At 35.6% G+C, this 20123-nt stretch overlaps 1 protein-coding gene across 3 annotated transcripts in view; it reads left to right on the forward strand.

Moving 5' to 3' along the window:
• Positions 1 to 11536, forward strand: part of cadm2b (cell adhesion molecule 2b) — a 137262-nt gene extending 125726 nt beyond the window's left edge. For 2 of the 3 annotated variants that reach the window (XM_017416464.3, XM_037974110.1), the window contains 6 exons: positions 790 to 948; positions 1245 to 1335; positions 1498 to 1676; positions 6654 to 6680; positions 9047 to 9169; positions 9245 to 11536. In XM_017416464.3, the coding sequence (XP_017271953.1) occupies positions 790 to 948; positions 1245 to 1335; positions 1498 to 1676; positions 6654 to 6680; positions 9047 to 9169; positions 9245 to 9363 (698 nt within the window). In that variant the 3' untranslated portion in view covers positions 9364 to 11536. The remainder of the gene's footprint in view (positions 1 to 789; positions 949 to 1244; positions 1336 to 1497; positions 1677 to 6653; positions 6681 to 9046; positions 9170 to 9244) is intronic. The other variant, XM_017416465.3, reaches the window with a different exon arrangement.
• The last annotated feature ends 8587 nt before the right edge of the window (positions 11537 to 20123 follow it).

Genomic DNA, 20123 nt, shown 5'->3' on the forward strand with positions numbered 1-20123 from the left:
GCGCAGAACCCTCAAGCTCCCAGGCCTCTGGTAGAGGACCCGAGCTCAGAGGATGAAACAAAGACCACCCACGGAGGGTGAGAAGGGAATTTAAAAAAAAATATATATATATATATATATATACATGACAATAGGAGAGGAGGGGAGAAGTATAGTATCAACAAGAAATGCTATAACAAGAGATCCTTCTGAGTCTGTTGTTAGGTAGTAGCTTGTATAGAGCCAATAACTTTGTATTGCTGTTTCCAGAGAAACATGGCAGCATCCTTAGAACGCCTGGAATATATGAATACTACAAACAAAGCTTCTAGTCCTTAACAGAAAACATCATATAGGGAAAAAGATAATAAAGTTTAAAGCTATGTTAAAGGTAAATATTAGGGAATGAAACTGAAACTAAAGACAGAAACTTTGACAACCACAGAATTTCACCCTACTCTTCAGGTAAAGTGTGTCTGATTGTTTGAGTGGTATGTTTGAGCGATGGTCCTGGAGGAGCAAACACACTCAACCAACCGCATCAACGCTCACATAGCTCTTCGTTCTTTATTCTACTTTACCTTGACATTCAAAAGGGCAATGATTCTCTCCCTCAAAGAAGATACAGAGGAAAAATAACACTACAATTTAAAATTTCAGAAAAAGATTTTTAAAAATGTCATGTACTTTGAGTTTTTTTTGTATTTCTTAATTTTCTAAATATTTTATATAAATCATTGCTTAGAAAAAGTGTTTGCTTGGGACATTCATGAGTATTCACAATCTTGTTTACTTTCTGACACTCTGCAGGGACTTTAGAGGTCAATGCCACAGGAAAATCCTTCACAGTGAAGAGTAGCCTGCAGTTCCACGTGGATAAACGGGATGATGGTGTCGCTTACACCTGCAGTGTGGAGCATGTATCTCTGTCCAACCCCTACATGACAACTGAGGTCCTGGAGGTCCACTGTGAGTACAGTCATACCCCACAAAGATGGTTTAGGCATGCGATTAGCATTGAGAAGAAATACAAAGACAGAGATTACATTTATGTCTACATGTTTAGCTTTGCATTTGTGCTGGATTAGCAGTGGATTAGTTTTCAGGTAAGGGATTTGTACAAAAACACAAAGAGGATATAGGCTAGAGCTAAAAGCTACCCAAAGGACAAAGAAGCTAACAGTTTTGTACCTTGTCAGTGTTAGAATTAAAGCCTCTAATACACAGTAATGCTACAGCGTTGGATTTTGGGAATTTCTTTGCAGATGCTCCCCAGCTGGAGATCACACATTCACAGATTCTTCCACAGGAAGGACAATATTTCAAACTGGAGTGTGTTTCCATAGGCAATCCAATGTAAGTTACAACTTATTTTCGACATTTTGTACATTTGCGAACATTCCAAAGATAAAACCATGACTAAATAATGATTTCCTTTTCATTTTCCTTTGTGCAGTTTATTCATTGGAAACCCTTAGAGATGAGCTAAACCAAAATTTTGACTACATTTTTTTTCAGACCTGAACCAGTTCTGTGGTCTAAAGATGGAGGAGAACTGCCAGACATAGAGCGCATGATTGTGGAAGGCAGAGAACTAACCATTACCACACTAAACAAAACAGACAACGGCACATACCGCTGTGAGGCCAGCAACCACATGGGCACCAGCTCTGCCGAATATTTGCTGTTTGTATATGGTGGGTTCTTTTCAGAGGGCTTGTTTTGTTGACTGTGATTAATTTCCTTGTGGCTTCACGTGCACTGGTTTACAGCCTGCTGTGTACTAACTCACAATGTTCATTACAAAGATTCTAAGACAATTAAATGAGTACATTTAGTGTGTACAGAGTTAACTAATCTTAATACTTTAATAAATTTAAAAGCATGTTTACAACACAGTAATGCCAACCTTTTATTAAATAGCTTTCAATTAAGAAACATTGAAAAGCTCAGCATTTACTGGAAGTTTCTGACAACTGTAGTTAAATTTAGGCTCAACCCCAGCTTGTATCATTATGGTTTACTTATATTTAGTGATATAGCAATTTTCTTGAGTTTAAAAACCTACGGTTACTTTAAAATTATTGTAAAAGTAGGAATTGTCTCTCCTTATATAAATATAATATTCATTTAAGCAGTTTATTTTAAACAGTGAGATGCCTCAACCAATGTCAAATAATAAACACTGTAGAACCAAAGCCACATGAAAACTTTGGGTGATGCCGCTGTTGTTGGAGGCACTACTGAGATAATTAGGAAAGTGTAGAAAAACCTGCCTGTCAAAAGAAGAAATATGCCTTCTTACATGTGGTTAGTTTTGTCAGAGGATTTATTTTAACCCTAAATTTTACAACACAGTTAGTGAAAACAACCATTTGAAAAATAGTGCCATGCAAAATGCTAATCTAAATCTTCTGGTTATTAAAGGGGCCAGTGATGGGCGGTTAGGTATGTGGTGTGATGGAGCAACAACTGAAAAGTTGCTATTTCACAGAATTTAAGTCTTTGGCATTTCAAGTAAAAGTTAAAACATTTTTAATGGCAACAACTGAATTGTTGCCATTAAAAATTGCTAGTTAAAACACCACGTGTCTGTACATGTGTTTGTGTTTCAAAAACAACACAAACCTCTGATCCTTTGAATAAATGTCTAGTTGCATCACCAGTGAATCATATTTGTTTTTAGTTTGCTGATCGGTTTGCTCTGACTTGAAAAATCAGTGTTTTGGAGTAATTAGGATAAATAATGTGATAAAATTTCTAGCTTTTTATCATTTCAACTTGTGATATTCAAATGCAATTACAAGAATGGTAAGTTACTTATTAGGTGTTGTCAATTTTGTATATTTCTTATGGTTCAAAATAGTAAAAACTAGCCATCCAAGAGACAATCATTACTTATAGTCAGCAGAAGGATTTGTACTCCAGTGCATTTTCATCTTATTCCCATTTCAGATATTACATTGGAATAATGCAGTATAATTTAGTTTACTTACAACTTACTTAAGTGAGTTACTTACTATATAACTACCTATAAGTGAATAGCTTCTGGATTCTCTTTGTGAGGAAAAGTGTAAACCAAAAAAGGTTAGGTTGTGCACACTTTAGTTTTAAATGATTAATGCCTGGGAGATACATTAATTAATGCTGAGAGAATAAAATAGAAAATGCATCTTTACAGCCCTGTCCATTCATGTTTGTACCATTTATCAAATGCAGACATATAAAGAGAAAATGAAACAAGGAAATGGAAGAAAATGTTTGAATTCAACATGAATTTCTTTGTTTCCATTTTTGCCAAATTAACAGCCCTACACAAGAGTGCAGTTTGTTTGGAGCAATTCGTATGCTAGTATTGTTGGGATTATTTGACTCACAAGCAGTTATACTACTTGATGCATGGTTGTGTCTTTGTGAAATTTAAAATACAGAGGGTCTGGGAAAAGAAAAAGAAAAGTGGAGAAAATGGAAAATGACACACTCCTTGCTTTCAGTGTACGTTATAGCCGTCTCCTTTTTTCAGTGTGCTGATTGAATAGAAGTAGACAGCAATGTCAGAATAGTCTATATCACACTGTTGTATGGAGCTACCATGTGATGGTTTCAAATTCTACTTATCTCATTTCACAGCCAACATCAAGATGTTTTTTTTTAATTAAAAAGAAACGCGTTGACTGGGACTGTGAAATTTGTATATTTCATAGGAGCTGTTGCTTTCTTTTTGCGAAAATAATTGAGGAGGAGGAAAATGAACTTGAAACCTTTAGAAGCACTCTCAAACTAAATGCAAAGGTCCTGGTTGCTAGGGGAAAATGAAAAATTGAGCTAAGCAGGTAAAAGATGTGTGAGACAGGCTCATTTCCACTGATGATGACACTCATTCTTCAGAGCTACATTGTGTCTGGCTGAATACTCGCCAGGTCTTTTCGGATCATCTCAGACTCTAAACCTAATTTGCTAATGACAAGAAAGCTGAGAAGCCATAAATGTCACCCATCTGCCACAATTTATCACTGTCTGAAATTATCCTCCCTAATAAACTGCCTTGGGTACACCTAAGAAACAGCACAAGGCATTAGAGCTGTATAACAGGTTCTAGTTTAAAATACACAGGAAAGATTATCCATTTATAAAGCTTTAGCCTCACATTTCCCTGTCATTAATCCTGCCTTTTCACATGTCCATTTATCTACATGCAGAGCTCTTTACTGAATAATCTGCAAATTCTCAAAGCATTACTCATCTACTCTAAAAAACAACAAATATAGAATGACCCTTGAGATACTGGCGACCTGTCCAGGGTGTACCCCGCCTCTTGCCCAATGACTGCTGGAGACATTGGCACCAGCTCCCCATGACCCTGCAGGGAAAAGAGGGTAAAGAAAATCGATGGATGGATTAACCTTAAGACAGTTGTGCAGCTGTTGTGTTTGTATTATTTGTATTCTAGTTTATAATCACAAAGACAAAAAAGAGCATTAATTAGCCTTCACCAGTCATGCACACAGTTTAATTTGTACTGTTTAATTGTTCAGGAAGTTTTCTTATGTTAAGTCTGCTTCTAACAGAGTTTGCTCACTTGTTCCTGTTTCAAATGAAACCTCGTCACCGGTAGTGCCACCATCGCTAGCTCCCATATCTCCCTGCCTTCCGTTTTCCTACCTTCTCTTTTCCACTGCTCTAACTCAGATGTTGCCATATCAGGCTTAGGCAGTCACAGCTGTGTTCACAGGTACACTTGCACCCTCACTGAGACCCCCCTCCGCCCTCGCTCCACCTCACCAACCCATCGAACAATATACTGAACACACAGTTGATGATTGATGAACTAACAGCCAAGCTTTAAGCTAGAAAATAGCATTGTTTTACTTGATGAATTCAATGCACTCTCTTTTTTTTCCTTTTCGTATTTGCACACAGAGCTGTTTTCTTACTATTGCAGATTTGTTCAAACATTGCAAGAGTAAGATACCGCATCATTCATTTACTGCTTGTAAACCACTGCACGAGTGTATTTGCAGAAGCAGAAAATAGAAAACACAAAAATGGTTAGCTTTTTGTTCTTACACTCAAAGGTTTTTATCAGAACAACAAACTGACAAGAGTACATTATTGTTAAAATGTTTATCAAAATCACTTGCAATGGAGCAATGAATGCCAGGGTCTGCCAGAGCAGATAAGATCTTTTCTTTTAGCTTCTGCAAAAATACAACATAGACAATAACAGCAGGGTGTTACAGTATAAACAGGCAGGTTATTTGTTCATGGAATGCCATAACCAAGTCGTTGAAGGGAGATCTGCAAAAAGTAAACATTGGAAGTCTCCGGGTCCAAATGAGACACACTTTACAGACTTGTGAGGAATGAAAAGCTTAAAATTTTGTGTGATTTTCAGATCAGGACAGATGAACTAACCAATCAAATATTGTCCGTTACTGACAGATTTGATAAGAGAGCAGTAGTAATATGTACAGCAATTATAAACAGCAGCAAAATAAAGATTAAATAACAGCAGGGACTTTTTTTTTTAATAATACTGACTAAAAATGAAGTAGAAAATGTGTGTAAATTGAGGTCAGCAGTTTACTAGCGGTAAACAAAGTATTTGGGGAAGTCGTATTTCAGGACTAGCATTTGAGATCTGTGTCTAGAAGCGTAACGTCTAAGTAACGGGCAGTTTAAGGTGGTATCTCATTGGACTGTGAGTAGTTGGAGAACAGGATTAATGAGGGCATCTCCCCAATGTCTTCCAGATGTCTTGTGACTTCTGCAGGACTCTCAACACTCTCGCCTGAGTCGCAGAAGTGCAGCCATGTCTCTTGAGTTTTAAATATGTTCAAAAAAAAAATGCAAAACAACTTTTTTTCTTGAAATTCTCACAAAGTATTTGTGGGTGTCTCCAACTCATCTCCAACCCCTATGAATTTTCTGCTTTGATAAAAAACATTCAAGGTAAATGTCCAGATTAAAAAAAAAAAAAACATGTTGTTGTTAAATAATAATTATTAAGAAACTGGTACAAATCTTCATTTCAAAAGTCTATTCTAGTGAATAAAATAATAAATGTGAGGACGGCTGCCAAGGTGGGAACAAAGCAAACTGAGGTGGGCATAGATAGGCAACAAAATAGTGTGCATGGCCAGAAATGCAGTTTTGCAAGTCATACACACAAAAATAGACCATGACTCTCAAAAACTGGCCACTCAATACATGGCTGTGTGTCTCAGATGGTCACTTGGTTTCAAACACTCAAAGTTTAGTGAGACTGCAGCTGAAAATTTATGTATTTTATCACAATTTTCCTGCAAATTTGAGGGCTTTTTTTCTCCAACTAGTCTCCTAATGGTTGCAGCTTAGTGAGACACCACCTTCAGCTGAAGTGCTTAACAAAATGGCTACAGTAGAAGAGAATATTTACATTTAAATTTAGATCCAGACTTTGAGCTCTGTAAGAACATGCATCAGTCAAACTTTCGCTGCTTTCCTAGACAATAATTCCTGTCAGTTCAGTTAGGCTCTGACAGTAGGCTTCACTTTCTGTCACTTCTGCACCCCAAGCTAAGATCATGCTAACCTTTTGTGTTTTGCTTTGATTGTTGTGGTCACCTTTTTATCATGGTGTATTTCCACTCGTCTTCCCTTACTGCTGTCACTGTCTACAACCATGGCAACAGCCAAAGACTTTCCAGGGCCTTCGACAGGTAAATATTCAAGTAAATGATCAATGCAAGACAAATTTAGTGTGTGTGATGCTGGATCTGGCTCTGGGTCAGGAAACATCATGGCCTCACCCTGCATGAGCCAAATCATCAACATGCATGGATGCTCACTCTGTTGACACCAGACGCTTTCTCTCCAGCCATGTCACGGACTGCATAAGTTATCACACAATGTGTTTCTATTTGAGTTTGTCATTGTCAAATGAAACGGATGGTTCTGTTTGAAATAAACTGGGCTGTATATAATATTTGTGGTGGTGGCAATGGTATGATCATGTGGACATCAAACTGAAATGAAGGTCAAAAGTGTATTTTTCAGATTTCTGAATACAGCGTTCTTGCAAAATATTTTGTTTTTATTAGATTTTAAGATCATAATTTAAACTGTATGCATTTTGCAGTATAAGGTTACAAGAGTATGTGTTTTATTTTGTGGGTTATATCTGTGCTGTATAAATCTGAGTTTGAAATTATGTGAGATTGTTTTTCTACAAGAGCAGATGAACACAGATCTCCAGTTCATTTTATCACAATGTCTAAACACTGAATTACCAAAAGTGTGGCTAGCTGAGTTGTCAGTGTCTTAATATGATGAAGTGACTATAGTTTTCCAAATGATAAATAGATGTAAAAGTGTCTGGTGGTATGCCACCCCTCTGCTGCAAATATGCAAACCTTTTGTCAGTTCTCTTGGATTGTATGCTGCTTGTTTTTGAACAAATGGCACAAACAGTCAGTTTAGTTCTGCTTAGTGCTTGCAATTTATTAGCAATGGTAAACTATAAAATGTACCTTCTGTATTTTCTGTATATACCTTCTGCTGCTACAAAATCTTGATTATTGTAGGTGGTTTTTGTGAACTAATTTTAATGCAACAAGTGTTATAATTTTTCAAAACTTTTCAGAGGTAAAAAAAGTACCTTAAAAACTACTTTCAAAGATTATCATTAAATTTTCACAGTGTCAGTGGGGGCCAATAAGTAACAAGTACCACCTACTGGTGGAAAGTAGTTTGGATCTATAAAATGCCAGCAGTATATCAGCCAAGAGCAGGCTCATACTGTAGAACTGGCAAATTCCAGTAAACCCACAGTTGTACATTTAGTCTTTTTTTATTCTTACTTTGGTGCCATTTAATTTTTCCTTTATAGTTGTGCAAAGTAGTAATTTGAAGAATTTTTTTGTTGTGCTTTTAACAACTATTTTAATTTCTGATGTTGTTTTTCTCTTGTTTGCATCAAGACTGAATTAAGAAATGCTCTTACATGCAAATATTTTTACAGTTGGGTTGAGTTGGTCTATTTGTTCAGTGTTCCTTACTTATGTTTTCAGTAGTGTTTGATAAGAAACACTAAGCAATGCTCATCTCTGTGGTGGTGTGTACTGAGAGTGTGTTAAAATTTGCTTATACTCCCTGCTGATAGTCTATTCACCTGCACAGATCATTATATCCATCATCTTGCAAGCAAAATCAGGTTAATGCAATTATTGTTTAGCAGCCATTGTTTCAAAGCCTTATGTGTTCTCTTGTGAGTCCCTGATAAAAACAATCTTGGTGTTTCTATTATGCATGGGATTTTTAAAAAAACTGCATGTTTCCCGACTTCATCTTTTGTTTTAAGTGTCACATTTTAGGATGCTGCAAATGAGGGTGGCATTACTTTAGCAGGTTTGCAGAAACATCCCATGCTGTTATTTCCCAGGTCACTTTGCAAAACTGAGCACGAGCCATAGCTATTCATCAGCTTGAGATAATGAGAGCACGAGAGGTACTGAGTAAAGACACAGCCACCCACAGTTTATTAGAGGAAAGACACCAAAGCTTGATCCAGCCTGATAAACCCCCAGCTCTTGTTCTGCCCTGAGAATGTCTTGTGTTAAATAATGTTTAAAAAAAAAGAAAGAAAGAAAGAAAAAGAGACATGAGCTTGAGCTGTAAAATGTGTGAGAGTGAGCAAGAAGAAGCATAAAAGATGTGCGCACAGAGGCTCTGGCAAAATACCCAAATCATTTCTCACAGGCTAGACTTCAGTTTTTGTTGTGTGATGGTGCTGGTAATGCCAGTTAGTTTGATTTTGCAGAGCTTTGTGGTTGTGATTACTTCTACTGTTTAGGCAGATTACAATTCAGGAAGTTGAAAGCAGCAGGTTCTGCTAAATATGACAGAAACTCATTTGGGAATGTTTGTTCGCAAGCCTAAAGTCCCTGTCTCTGAATTTTTTTTCATTTTTTCAGTATAATTACAGGAGTAGAAATATTTTCTGTCCTCTGCTAATAAATTCTGATAGTGACACAACATTTTGCAGGTAATTTTATTCCTCCTTCCATCTCTCGCTGTCTTCTTTCAGATCCTAATGCTTTAGGACAACATGGACCTGACCATGCTTTAATTGGAGGTGTTGTTGCAGTCGTGGTCTTTATCACCTTGTGTTTGATAATAGTTCTTGGACGATATCTGGCAAGACATAAAGGTAAAAGAGATCACATATTCCTTTTGCATTTTTTCCACTGCTGGATTCCTGATTTGGCTCTGTGTTTGTCTACAGGAACATATCTAACACATGAGGCCAAAGGAGCAGAAGATGCCCCTGATGCTGACACGGCTATCATCAACGCTGAGGGCAACCATGTGCATGCAGAGGAAAAGAAAGAGTACTTCATTTAGACCTCTTGCCCTTCCTCTTTTGTTTCAATGTTCAACAAAAGACATGCAATTTTAAGCTGCCTCAGCATCAATACATGATCTGTTTTATTTCAGTTCCTTTTCACTTGTCTGTTCTTAGAAAGCCCATGATTGTATGTTTGTTTTCTCTAACTAAATCTTTTTCCTTTTGTCACCAATACAAACCCACAGTTGAATTAGATTTCACTTTTCTGGTGCCTGAATGCAAAATGCATTATTATTTTATTTGATTCTCCCTTTACTTAAAGGTACTCGTTGCAAAGCAAAGTATGAAATTGAACGTAAAAACAGTTTTACTGAACTATATTAAATGGTGCAGTTTAAAGAATTTACTCCAGTAGTTTTTCAGATATACTGAATGCTATTCTGAAATGCAGGTCCACACTCAATGTAAATAAAGCACTCAGCTTCCGCCCAAAACCATGTGAAAGCTTGAGTCACATTATTGACCTACATTAGGCTGGCGGTAGTCTGTGTCGATAAACAAACATGTTTAACCTATTTTAAGTCACTTTGGCTGTTTCCCTAAGTAAACAAATGCACATGGTAGCTGGCAACCAGTCACAAATTTTGCTTACAAATTTTTAATTTAAGGATACATTAACCACTGACATGAGAACTATTGTGCAGATTTTGTTCTTTACTTTATGAATTTTTTTTTCCAGTCTTCATGACTTTGCAATGAGTATCTTTAATGTGTTACTAATTTTTTTTTTCTTGTTTGCAATTTCTTTGTATTCAAAAGGAACAACAGATTTGCTCCATCTGCAGATAAATTTAAGTTATAGTTTTTTAAACTATTTTATTTGCATTACAGTCAGTTTTGTGGGATAAAACAATGGGTATTAAATGTTACCTGGTGTTTATCCCACCACAGCCATAATGCAAACATTTAGTACATTATAAAACAGACCTAACACTTTGATAAAAACAAAATGTAGAAGCACAATCTATATGATTGGCTGTAAGAGAAATCATCTTCCTCTTGAAACTGTCATATATTCCTACTCTGATTTACTTTTAGCTGTTGCTCATGCTGTTGTTTTATAAAACAGAAAATTAAAGCACAAAATGTGAGGACTAACTAAGACGGAAAACACATGAACTGTATCTTGTCTCAGGATTCATTATGAGTCAAAACGGAGAGATGGAGTCAGACGTGTAATGAAGATTTTAGTTACTGTAATGGATGAGAAACTTTAATTTTAGTTGGCTACTTAACACAAGATCCAAACTGAATTAATGGAACTTTGCTGGGGCGAGGGGTTCATTATTTATGTTGAATTTTACTGAACAACTATGCTTAATGTGTGAATATTGCTGTAAAATACTTTGCTAACGTGAATATTGGTGAACAACATTGTTGAATCTTGGGATCCCTGGCACATTACATTTTGTATATTAGCAGATATAGTATTTAAAGTACTCCACACGTCATGATTTTTTTATAACATTCATCTAAGCAGAGTCTGATTTACCACAAGACATGTAAGTATTTCAGTGAAAGGAGGGAGAACACTGGTGAGAGCTTTTAATATAAAATCACATCCATTCCTGTCACTTTGATGAGTGTTTTCACAATTTTGAAAGATTTCTTCAAACAGGGGTTCTGATAAACTGCGTAAAATGGAAGAAAAAAAAATCTAAATATATGTATTTATTATTATTATGACTTATTGACATTCATTATATGATATTAAATTGATTAGTATTATTGTTGTTAATACTAAAGTAGTTGTCTGACATCAACTTTTTTTTCTCTGTAACTTATCATGGAAAAAAAGCAGTACAAGGATCACCGTTATGGCCTTTGAGTTTGCTGCAAACAGTACTGACATGTTGAGGCATTGGTGAATCAAACATCTTCTGACTGTATATATTCATTGTATCAAAGACATTGAACCACATTGCCAATGCTCATACATGTTACTTTGTTAGTTCGATATGATGCTATAAATAAGTCATTTTGTACAAAGATTTAATTGCTGTAATTAATTTGCTTTTTATGGAGGTTGTTTGAGTTTGTTTTTTTCCTCAGTATTGAATAGTCATTTTTCAACTATGCCACTGTAAAAAGAAAAACAAAGGAAAAAAAAAAGAGAGCCAAAGTGCGAATTAAAATATGAACAACTTAAAAACTGCCATCTTGTTGTGACTAGATATGCACTCTGAAATGAACTCAAGATCAAAGCTTTATGGTGGTGAATTACAGGGCTATTACCTGCAGTCATAATATCAGTCTTTACATCCACAGGTGAAAGGAGCATATTTTGATTGACAGCACTTGAACCACAGCTTCACTGTAATTGTTATTCTGTGCAATGGTTAGGTATTACTCAGCCTGCAGTAATAATTTTATATACGCAATCTACTTTAGGAAAAACTAGAAAATGAAACATAAACCCCATCAGAAAGCTTGTCATGCTCACAAGTTGCTCACTAGATATGACAGTCTAGAAAGTATGATGGGTGAAAAAAGTCACCAAAATTGGTAAGATTTAGTGAGCTGGCCTAAATGCAAGTTAAATATATTGGATATTTTTTTATCCTTTTATTAAATCTATCTTTAACTGAAGGTAAATGAGATGTAGCATACAATCAGAAACACAATTAACACGAAGAATGCAAAACAAAGCAATACAATACTGAAAAAAGTTATTAGGATTAAAAAACACCCATCTACAGGTTTATTCTGTCATGCTTTCTGAATATCATCAGAATCTGTAGGATTCTGATGGGATTTAAATGTTACAGAATATTAGTATACATGAAATTTATTTTACATAAGCTAAAATTAAATGAAGAAAGCAATGCATGAATAATATCTGAATGTAATTTACACAAAATAAAATTAAATCAAAGGCTCAGCAGTCCTTTCAGGAATGTATATTGTCCCCTGCCTTTCATGCCACAGTTTTAGATTAAGATTAAATTTTGAGAAATGATTGAGCTGTGGCCATTTTGTTCAAATCTTGAAAATAACAATTTGGTTAATGTCATGCAATATTGTGAGATGTCACGCTCATACTATGTGTTGTGAATGACTGTCAGCTACTACCACATCACATTTCAGCTGAACATCTGTTAAATTAATTCTGTTAAAGCCTTTTTTGTGTTTGTTCATGCTCTTGAATTGGATTGACTCCAAAAGGTAATCAGTTGTATAAGTTTATCCAATTAATTAATTTTTCAGTTGCTTTTTTTTTTTTTCTTTTTTGTAACAGGCAAGTATACACACACACACACAGACGAAAACATCATTCTCCATCTTCGCCTTCGGTGGTGGGTGATAATAGAAGCTATCAAGTACACATTTGGCCGCAGATTACAGAACTTTAGGCACTAATATGGATACTACAAGGATATTGGATATAAAAAACGATGAAAAATAAAAAAGGCACATTTGATGGTTTGTTATCACTGCTTTGGTATCTCAAATTACCTTTTTAAAATATGAATATTGATATGAAAGCTGTGTGCAGATTACAGAGGTGACACTAAATATCTCACCATCTATGGAGAGAGTTCTCATTTCAGGACACAAGACGCAAGTCATAATGTTCCTTCATTCTTCAGCTCCCATTGACCTTGAGCATAATGTTGCTTCCCAGTAGACTAATGTTGCCATTATCAACATACTGTCCAGCCAACCATCTGCCTGCTTCACACTGTGCCCAGCACCCCCCCAGTCCCCTCACAGAGTCTGTTCCCAGTGTTCACTTCATAATCATTACCACCAAAAACCCAGCCAGTTCAAATAAACATCAGCTCCCACATTACGCTCCTTCACATTATTAAAAGCTCAGTGCTTCGTTAAGCTATGTAAATTGTGATAGACTGTGTTGAATAATGCCTGGCAGAAAGTAATGCTAAAAAAATCCATCATCATTTAGTAATTGGATATTGAAAGGGGGTAACATTTCTGTGCAATTACAAACAGTGAATTGGCAAATGGATTTTCTCCTTACCCTTGAAATGTAAGAACCATACCCTGGGCAATGTAACAATTACGCCATGACCTCTAAAGAGGCCTTAAGTCTTACCAAACTGAAGAAACTGATCCCCTATGTACTGTGTAAGCACAGTCCACAAAAGTCCTCCAGCTCACCATAAGCTCTTATCATGGCAGAACAGAAGTCTCTGACAAAACTCTTTAGGGAGAAATTGATATATTAAAAGGAAACATTAACATTTGTACACATTGTGTCTACACCGTTGTTCTGATTTTAAAGTGATTAACATTAATTCTTCAATTTATAGTCCATCAAAGTTTTCCCTAGCTCTGTATAATTAAATAGTTTGACTGTATGCTTTTCATTAGCACTCAGCTTTTTCTAGTCTCCACATCAAGACACTGAAAGAGAGTGGAGGGTTTTTTTTCTGTTTCTAATAGCACTGACTAGAGTGTTGGTTTTAACTGCTTTTCTTTCTTTTACATCTCACAGTTATGCTGAAGATTATTAACAAAAGAAGGAGCCATAAAGAAAGCAGTCTTTTCTTTAGAAATTTAGTATAATATTTTGCTAAATCATATTATGAACATGAATAAATAAAGGCCTAGCACTACTTAAAGGATTGCTTATCGCTCGCTGCCTTTCATGCTAAAGTTTTGTTTAATTACAGTCTTATGTTGAGAATTTAGTTGTATGCCATTTTGGTCAAACCTTAACAATAACATTACGCACAATCTCATGTGATATTGCAAAGTTTACACGTGTCCTGAATGACTGTTAGCTAATACCACATCAAAATTTAGCTCAGTATTTGTAAAATTGACTGACTTACAGACATTTTTCTGTTGGCTAATGTGGTTTAGCTGTGGCAGCCATCTTAAAATGGTTTGACCACAAGAGTTAATCAGTTGTAGATGTACATACAATGATTACTTTCTGAAAGTTTCATTAAAATCCACCTAGTAGGTGATGACATATTTTTCTAACAGACAAACAGGATTACAGATTCAATTAACTCTGTCCTTCCTGTACAAACTTTCTTTACAAATTTCTTGAACAGTAAAAATGATAATAATCACGATACTTTTAATCATAACGTAAGGATACATTATGATTAGCTATTATGAATATGCCAAAAATAATTTCCCTGTACTTTAAGGTGCAGGAAGCACACAGTAAGCAATTAAATATATAATTTTTCAATGTCAAAATTTTGCACCGACTTTTGAATCGTTACCCGAGCCTGACTCATGATTAACTCCATAAAATAAACAGCAGTTAACTTCATCATAATGAACTTGTCTAAACAAAACAAAAAAATATTTTTACACATTTACATTTTCTAAAAAGCACATTTTAATGTGAAATATTTGAGGTCAAACAGCAGATTCTGTTTCCATTATTACAGGTGCAACCTGCAACTGAGGGGATGTACTTTCCTCAGTCATATTTGAAGATTTTATACAGATTGCTCAGACTTCTAGTGGTGACAGAGTAGAATGGAAGTTAGAAGGAGTCAAATGATCTGGAACAAAGAACATGAACTTCTGTTTCCCCCTAGATGCATCACTGTGCTATTAGTGCAGATGAATGTGTACAGTCAGATACAATTCCCTTATTTGCTGCATGAGGGCCTCCACTTTGTGGGGTAGCAGCTTCCCTGTTCAAATCAGGCCACCTGCGAGCCCGTGCATGGATTGATGACTGAAACAGGGCTACCCAAGTATTTTAAACTCATTCCTCTGAACAGACTCGCACTCTCTGTGATACATCTTTAAATAGTCTGCCCAGGGATGATCTGTCTGCCATTTGATTTATTCTACACTGAATGCTTGGATCTAATTAAAACAAACTTTCCAGATTTGTTAGGGTAAATCTTAAGTGATGCAGACTCATGAGAGTACATAAAGAGAAGTGTTGTGTTTTGGGAGAGTGGTGTTGTTGGTATTGGGGGGGGGTTCTGTACCTGTGGCATAAGGTATGCAATAAACAACTTGCCATCTGTTTAAAATTAAGCACTTGAGATTCATCCAAGAAACTCACCAGAGACTTAATTAAAGTTGCAATTTTAGTGAATGGGAAAGCAATGCTCCTCCAACAAAATGACATCAAGAGTAAACCTTTGCATTAATTTCTTTTCAGAAACATGTCTTTTCTTTAAAGTAAAAGCTGATGATTTTACTCTTATAAATATGCATTTCATGTCATTTTATACTTGTCTCTGCAGGATGTTTTGTTCATTTAGTTAATAATTAATTGGAAAATTTAACTGAATATTATGCATGTAGCAAAAAAAAATCTAATCCATCAGTAGTGACAAAAGTCAGTTATTTTATGTAGAGAAAAGTAGTTATTGGTTTTTAAGCACTTAAAAAATGAAAAACAATAGCAACTACAAATCTGAACCACAGAGATGCATTTGAAGAACAAGTTTATGGTAATTTTTCACTGATTAATTCAAGCGTAGGAATTTCCCTTATACATAACAGACACTTTCCTCTGCAATATCAATATTTAAACAGAATGTTGAAAAGTTCTGCTGCTGCCTGCAAGATACCAGCTGTCTAGATGTGGGTGGACATCAGGTGTTGCCATCAGCCTTATTATCATAGTTGTGCCATAAAACAGAATACAATACCATTATTTTCAATTTAAATTTGGTCTTACATCTGTAAGTAGAGGCATTATAAATCATGTGTTTTGAAGATTATAACAGGGATTTTTTCTAATTAGGCTTTAACAGTTAAAATATATTTTGGCTTTTGAAAAAGAATCCACATGTTTTTCTAGATGAAATACAGCAGTACAGTTGAGTTTCTGTTTTTTCCCATAGCAAATTTTGAGTGTTGATCTCAACAGTCAGTTTCATATTTTCAATTGTTAACTGTTGTTGGATGTTTCATAACATTGTTGGAAGACACACCAAAGTAGTTTTTAGAATTAAATTTTTAACAGGACAACAGAAAACCTAAACTTGTGTTAGTTTTTCAGTGTGGACAGTATTCAGTTGTTAATCAGATTACATATGCAAGGATGTCCATACAGTGTAATATGCAGTCTATATCTGCTTTAAAGACCTCCAGTCCAGGGGTGGTATAACACAGCCACAGCATGCAAAAGAGCTTCTCTTAATTCAAAGCTCTGGGAAGGTTTAAAAGTGCTTGAAGGCGATCAAAAAGCAGAGAATAACCACTGGGACATGAGGTTTAAATACTTCCATAGCAGCCTGACTGTTGTCTTTATGCCAGTCAGTGGGGTGGTGGGCCGGTGGGATTATTCCAGACAGACAACTCAGCAAGAGAACTGATTAAAGAGAAGTGAGACAAGAGAAAATGTTTAATTCAGCCATATTTGGTATTCATGGGGCGACAAACCATACAAGAGTTCACCTTGAGGGGTCATCGAGAGAGAAGGTCCAGAATCCCAAAGAGCGGCTTGGCCAAGTTTTCACCTACCACTTGGAACCACAACTGATTGTGTTGTTAATTGCTTTGATTATCAACTTTACTTTAGCCGAATTGAAAATGGTAATTTGGCGCATGGCGAATTGACAAAAACGGAGTTTTGTTGTGCATCTACTGTGACATTCAGATAAATTCACAACAAGAATCAATGCTGAACGTCAAGCAGTGAATATTAATGAATGCACTCCAAACTTGTTAGCTCTCCTTTGTCTTTATAGCCAAACCCATATACCTAATGTTTGCATGTTTTATAGCATTATAGTGTTTTTCACACAAACACAGTGAAGTTATTTTTCTTATGTCAACACAAAATATCAAAGTACAAATAATAATTCTAAAACCCTGAAAAGAAGGAGTACAAATGTGATGGAAGTAGGAAAAATATACAAGTCAAATGGAATTTGTACAATTTGAATTGTGGACTGTTTACAGACATGGATAAATGTGTTGGTACCCTTCAACAATAATCAAACAAACACAACTGATGTGACTGGCCAAAATGCTCCAGTTTTATTTCATCAGTCCCATGAATTTTGGGGCCTGTCTGGCTTTTTTGTTTTCCTGTCCACAGAGAAGCCCTCCTGGGTCTTCTTCCATGAAGCCCATTATGATTCAAAACGCAACAGATGATGCGATCAGAAAGTGAGCTATCTTGACCTTGGGGTTTAAAGGTTTGCTTTGATCTTTTTCTACCATCCACACTATCCATTTGATCAACCTGGGGCCGCATGCCCTTTTGTGTCCATGTCCTGGGAGGTTGATTACAGTCCCCTGAACCTTATACTCTTTGTTAATATTGGCAACTATTGATATTTGATGTGATATGCTGATCAGATTAGATTCAGCACAATGTGTCATTAAACCAACAAATCTTTTTCTAAAAGAAGATTAATCAAAAACAACAATTCTCAGTTTGCAGCTTAATTTAACATAATTCTGTTAATAACAGCTTAACTCTATGCATAAACAGTTCCACTGACCTTAATTATTTGGGTTTTGTCTGAAATTTAAAAATATAACAAAACCATGAGTAAATAAAATGTCATGTAGAAATCATTTTTAAAACAAATGGCTAAAATGGGCTTCAAATGCAAGAAATAAATTAGATCTGCAGTTGATTTAGTATGATTTTTTAAACCCACTAATTTAAACTAAACTACATCTGCTGTTGTTTATCTGCTTTAGTTTTGCAAAATATGCATCACATGCTCTTCTGAAGAAACATTCTTAATGAATACAGTATTTTTGCTTTTCATATTTTATGAGCTGTACTTTTAAATGAAGCCTGCAAGGTTCTGACTGATAACTCATGACATCAAGCATGAAATGTGATAAAGAACACAAAGATTCCAGTGAATTTGTTTGTGGAGTAAAATAAAAAGTAGAACAAACTGAAATAAATGAATCAAAAGTTTAAAAGGTTTTTTTAGGTTCCACCAATAAAAGTACATTGCAGTCTAACTTCCAATAATCCTTTGACTTACAGTCTAGTTTCCTGTTTAAATTTGATTTTAAAATATTAAGATGTCACAGAATAATAAACCACTGTGAGGTGAATAAATAGGAGGGAAAAATATGCCCCTACTGCCCCAACCTTCACCTCCTGCACCGTTGTCTGTCTGCAGTTTTGTGATAATGATGTTGGAGTCAGAGAGGCCCATAAAAAAGGAAATCACTCTATAAATTTCCACATATGCAGAACCTTGATCTGCTGAACCATCCCGTTGACATGGAGCTGAAATTCACATTTTCCAGGTACGTAGGATCATTATCCTGCTTCTACATGAATATATGCAGTGCAATATGGTGAATACTTGCTTTGCTTAAGAGAGGTGACCATGATATTTCCTATTACTTTGGTTCTGTACTCCACTGTGACATAGGCTGCAGCAAGATAGTCACATCCGTATGAAATTTGTTGTAAATGGTTGTGCAAATCTATTTTTGTCCATTGAACATAAATGTTTAAATGTTTTTGTTTTCATAAATATGTATTGCTTCTGGGAGCAGAGGACATCATTTCAGATAAAGTAGTTCAATTCTACAATAAAATGACACAAGATATTCTGCTTTTTAATATCAATGCTGCAAGGGGAATAATGCCCTCACATCTAAACAGTTGAAGTTGTAACCCAGTTTTACTTAAACTGCATGTTACATTACATTTAGTGGACACTGTCATCCGAAGTGGCTCATAAGTGAGGATTACATGTAGTTTGATTTAATATCTTGCCTATGAATTCTTCATCATGTGGACCAGGAAGTCAGGATTCAGTTAGCCACATTCACATTGATGAATGATCACATGGTTGCAGGATGAGCAAAAAGGAATAATGACATAAATGCAAACTTGAGAAACCTTCACTGGGAAAGAAAAACATTTAAAAAATAAATTTTATATAGATAGACACAAAAATACAGAAGCCGATGTTCAGTTATAAATTCAAATAATTTTGTACTGCTTTTAAGAAGTGGTCTACATTTGAGCTGTTGTGACGTTATTGACTTTGTTGTGACCGGAAGTTATGTTAATGACTTGCACTACAGCTGCTATGGAAGAGTGGATCAATAACGAAGCACTGCTGATCTCAGTCACTCTGCTGGCTGAGATCTTTATTGTAGACAAAGGAGTTAAAACTAGTTGAAACAACATGTTTACTATGGTTACGCCATATATATAAGCAATTAACCTCTGTTCAGGGGAGCAGGGGGTTATTATTGGCACTATCACTATCATATACTGAACGTGCTGAAACTTAATTCAGACAATCAAGGAACAAAGGGAGAGGACGAGTCTGCAAACAAACAAGCACCGGAGAGCAGTCTAGTTAACTAAAAGTCAAACATTCTTTGAAAATCTGTGGATAATTTCACATTTTAAAGTCAATGTTCAGTGCTGTCACATTCAACGTCTGATGACACTCTTCAAGAAAACGTGGAAAATCTAAAATGCCATTTGTGCAATAAATAAATAAATAAATAAAACAAATTAAGGGTGTGTATGTAATTTATCCATCCATCCATCCATCCATTTTCTTCACCCACTTCTCCATTTCGGGTCACGGAGAGCTGGTGCCTGTCTCCAGCAGTCACTGTGTGAGAGGCGGGGGGCACCACGGACAGGTCGCAAGTCCATCGCAGGGTTTGTAATTTAATGTTATCTTAATTAAAATAACCTAACAAATCGTCTCCTTTTGTTAGCATGGTTTGGAAACAAAAGCTTTAAAAACTGCTGCTATGACTAAAAATAATGAAAAAAACATTCCAAAATAATTATATTCCTTATGGTTGTATAGTAAGATAAAGTTCTTGATTAAAAATTGAA

Source organism: Kryptolebias marmoratus, linkage group LG2 (assembly GCF_001649575.2).
Source record: "Kryptolebias marmoratus isolate JLee-2015 linkage group LG2, ASM164957v2, whole genome shotgun sequence".
Classification (NCBI taxonomy): domain Eukaryota; kingdom Metazoa; phylum Chordata; class Actinopteri; order Cyprinodontiformes; family Rivulidae; genus Kryptolebias; species Kryptolebias marmoratus.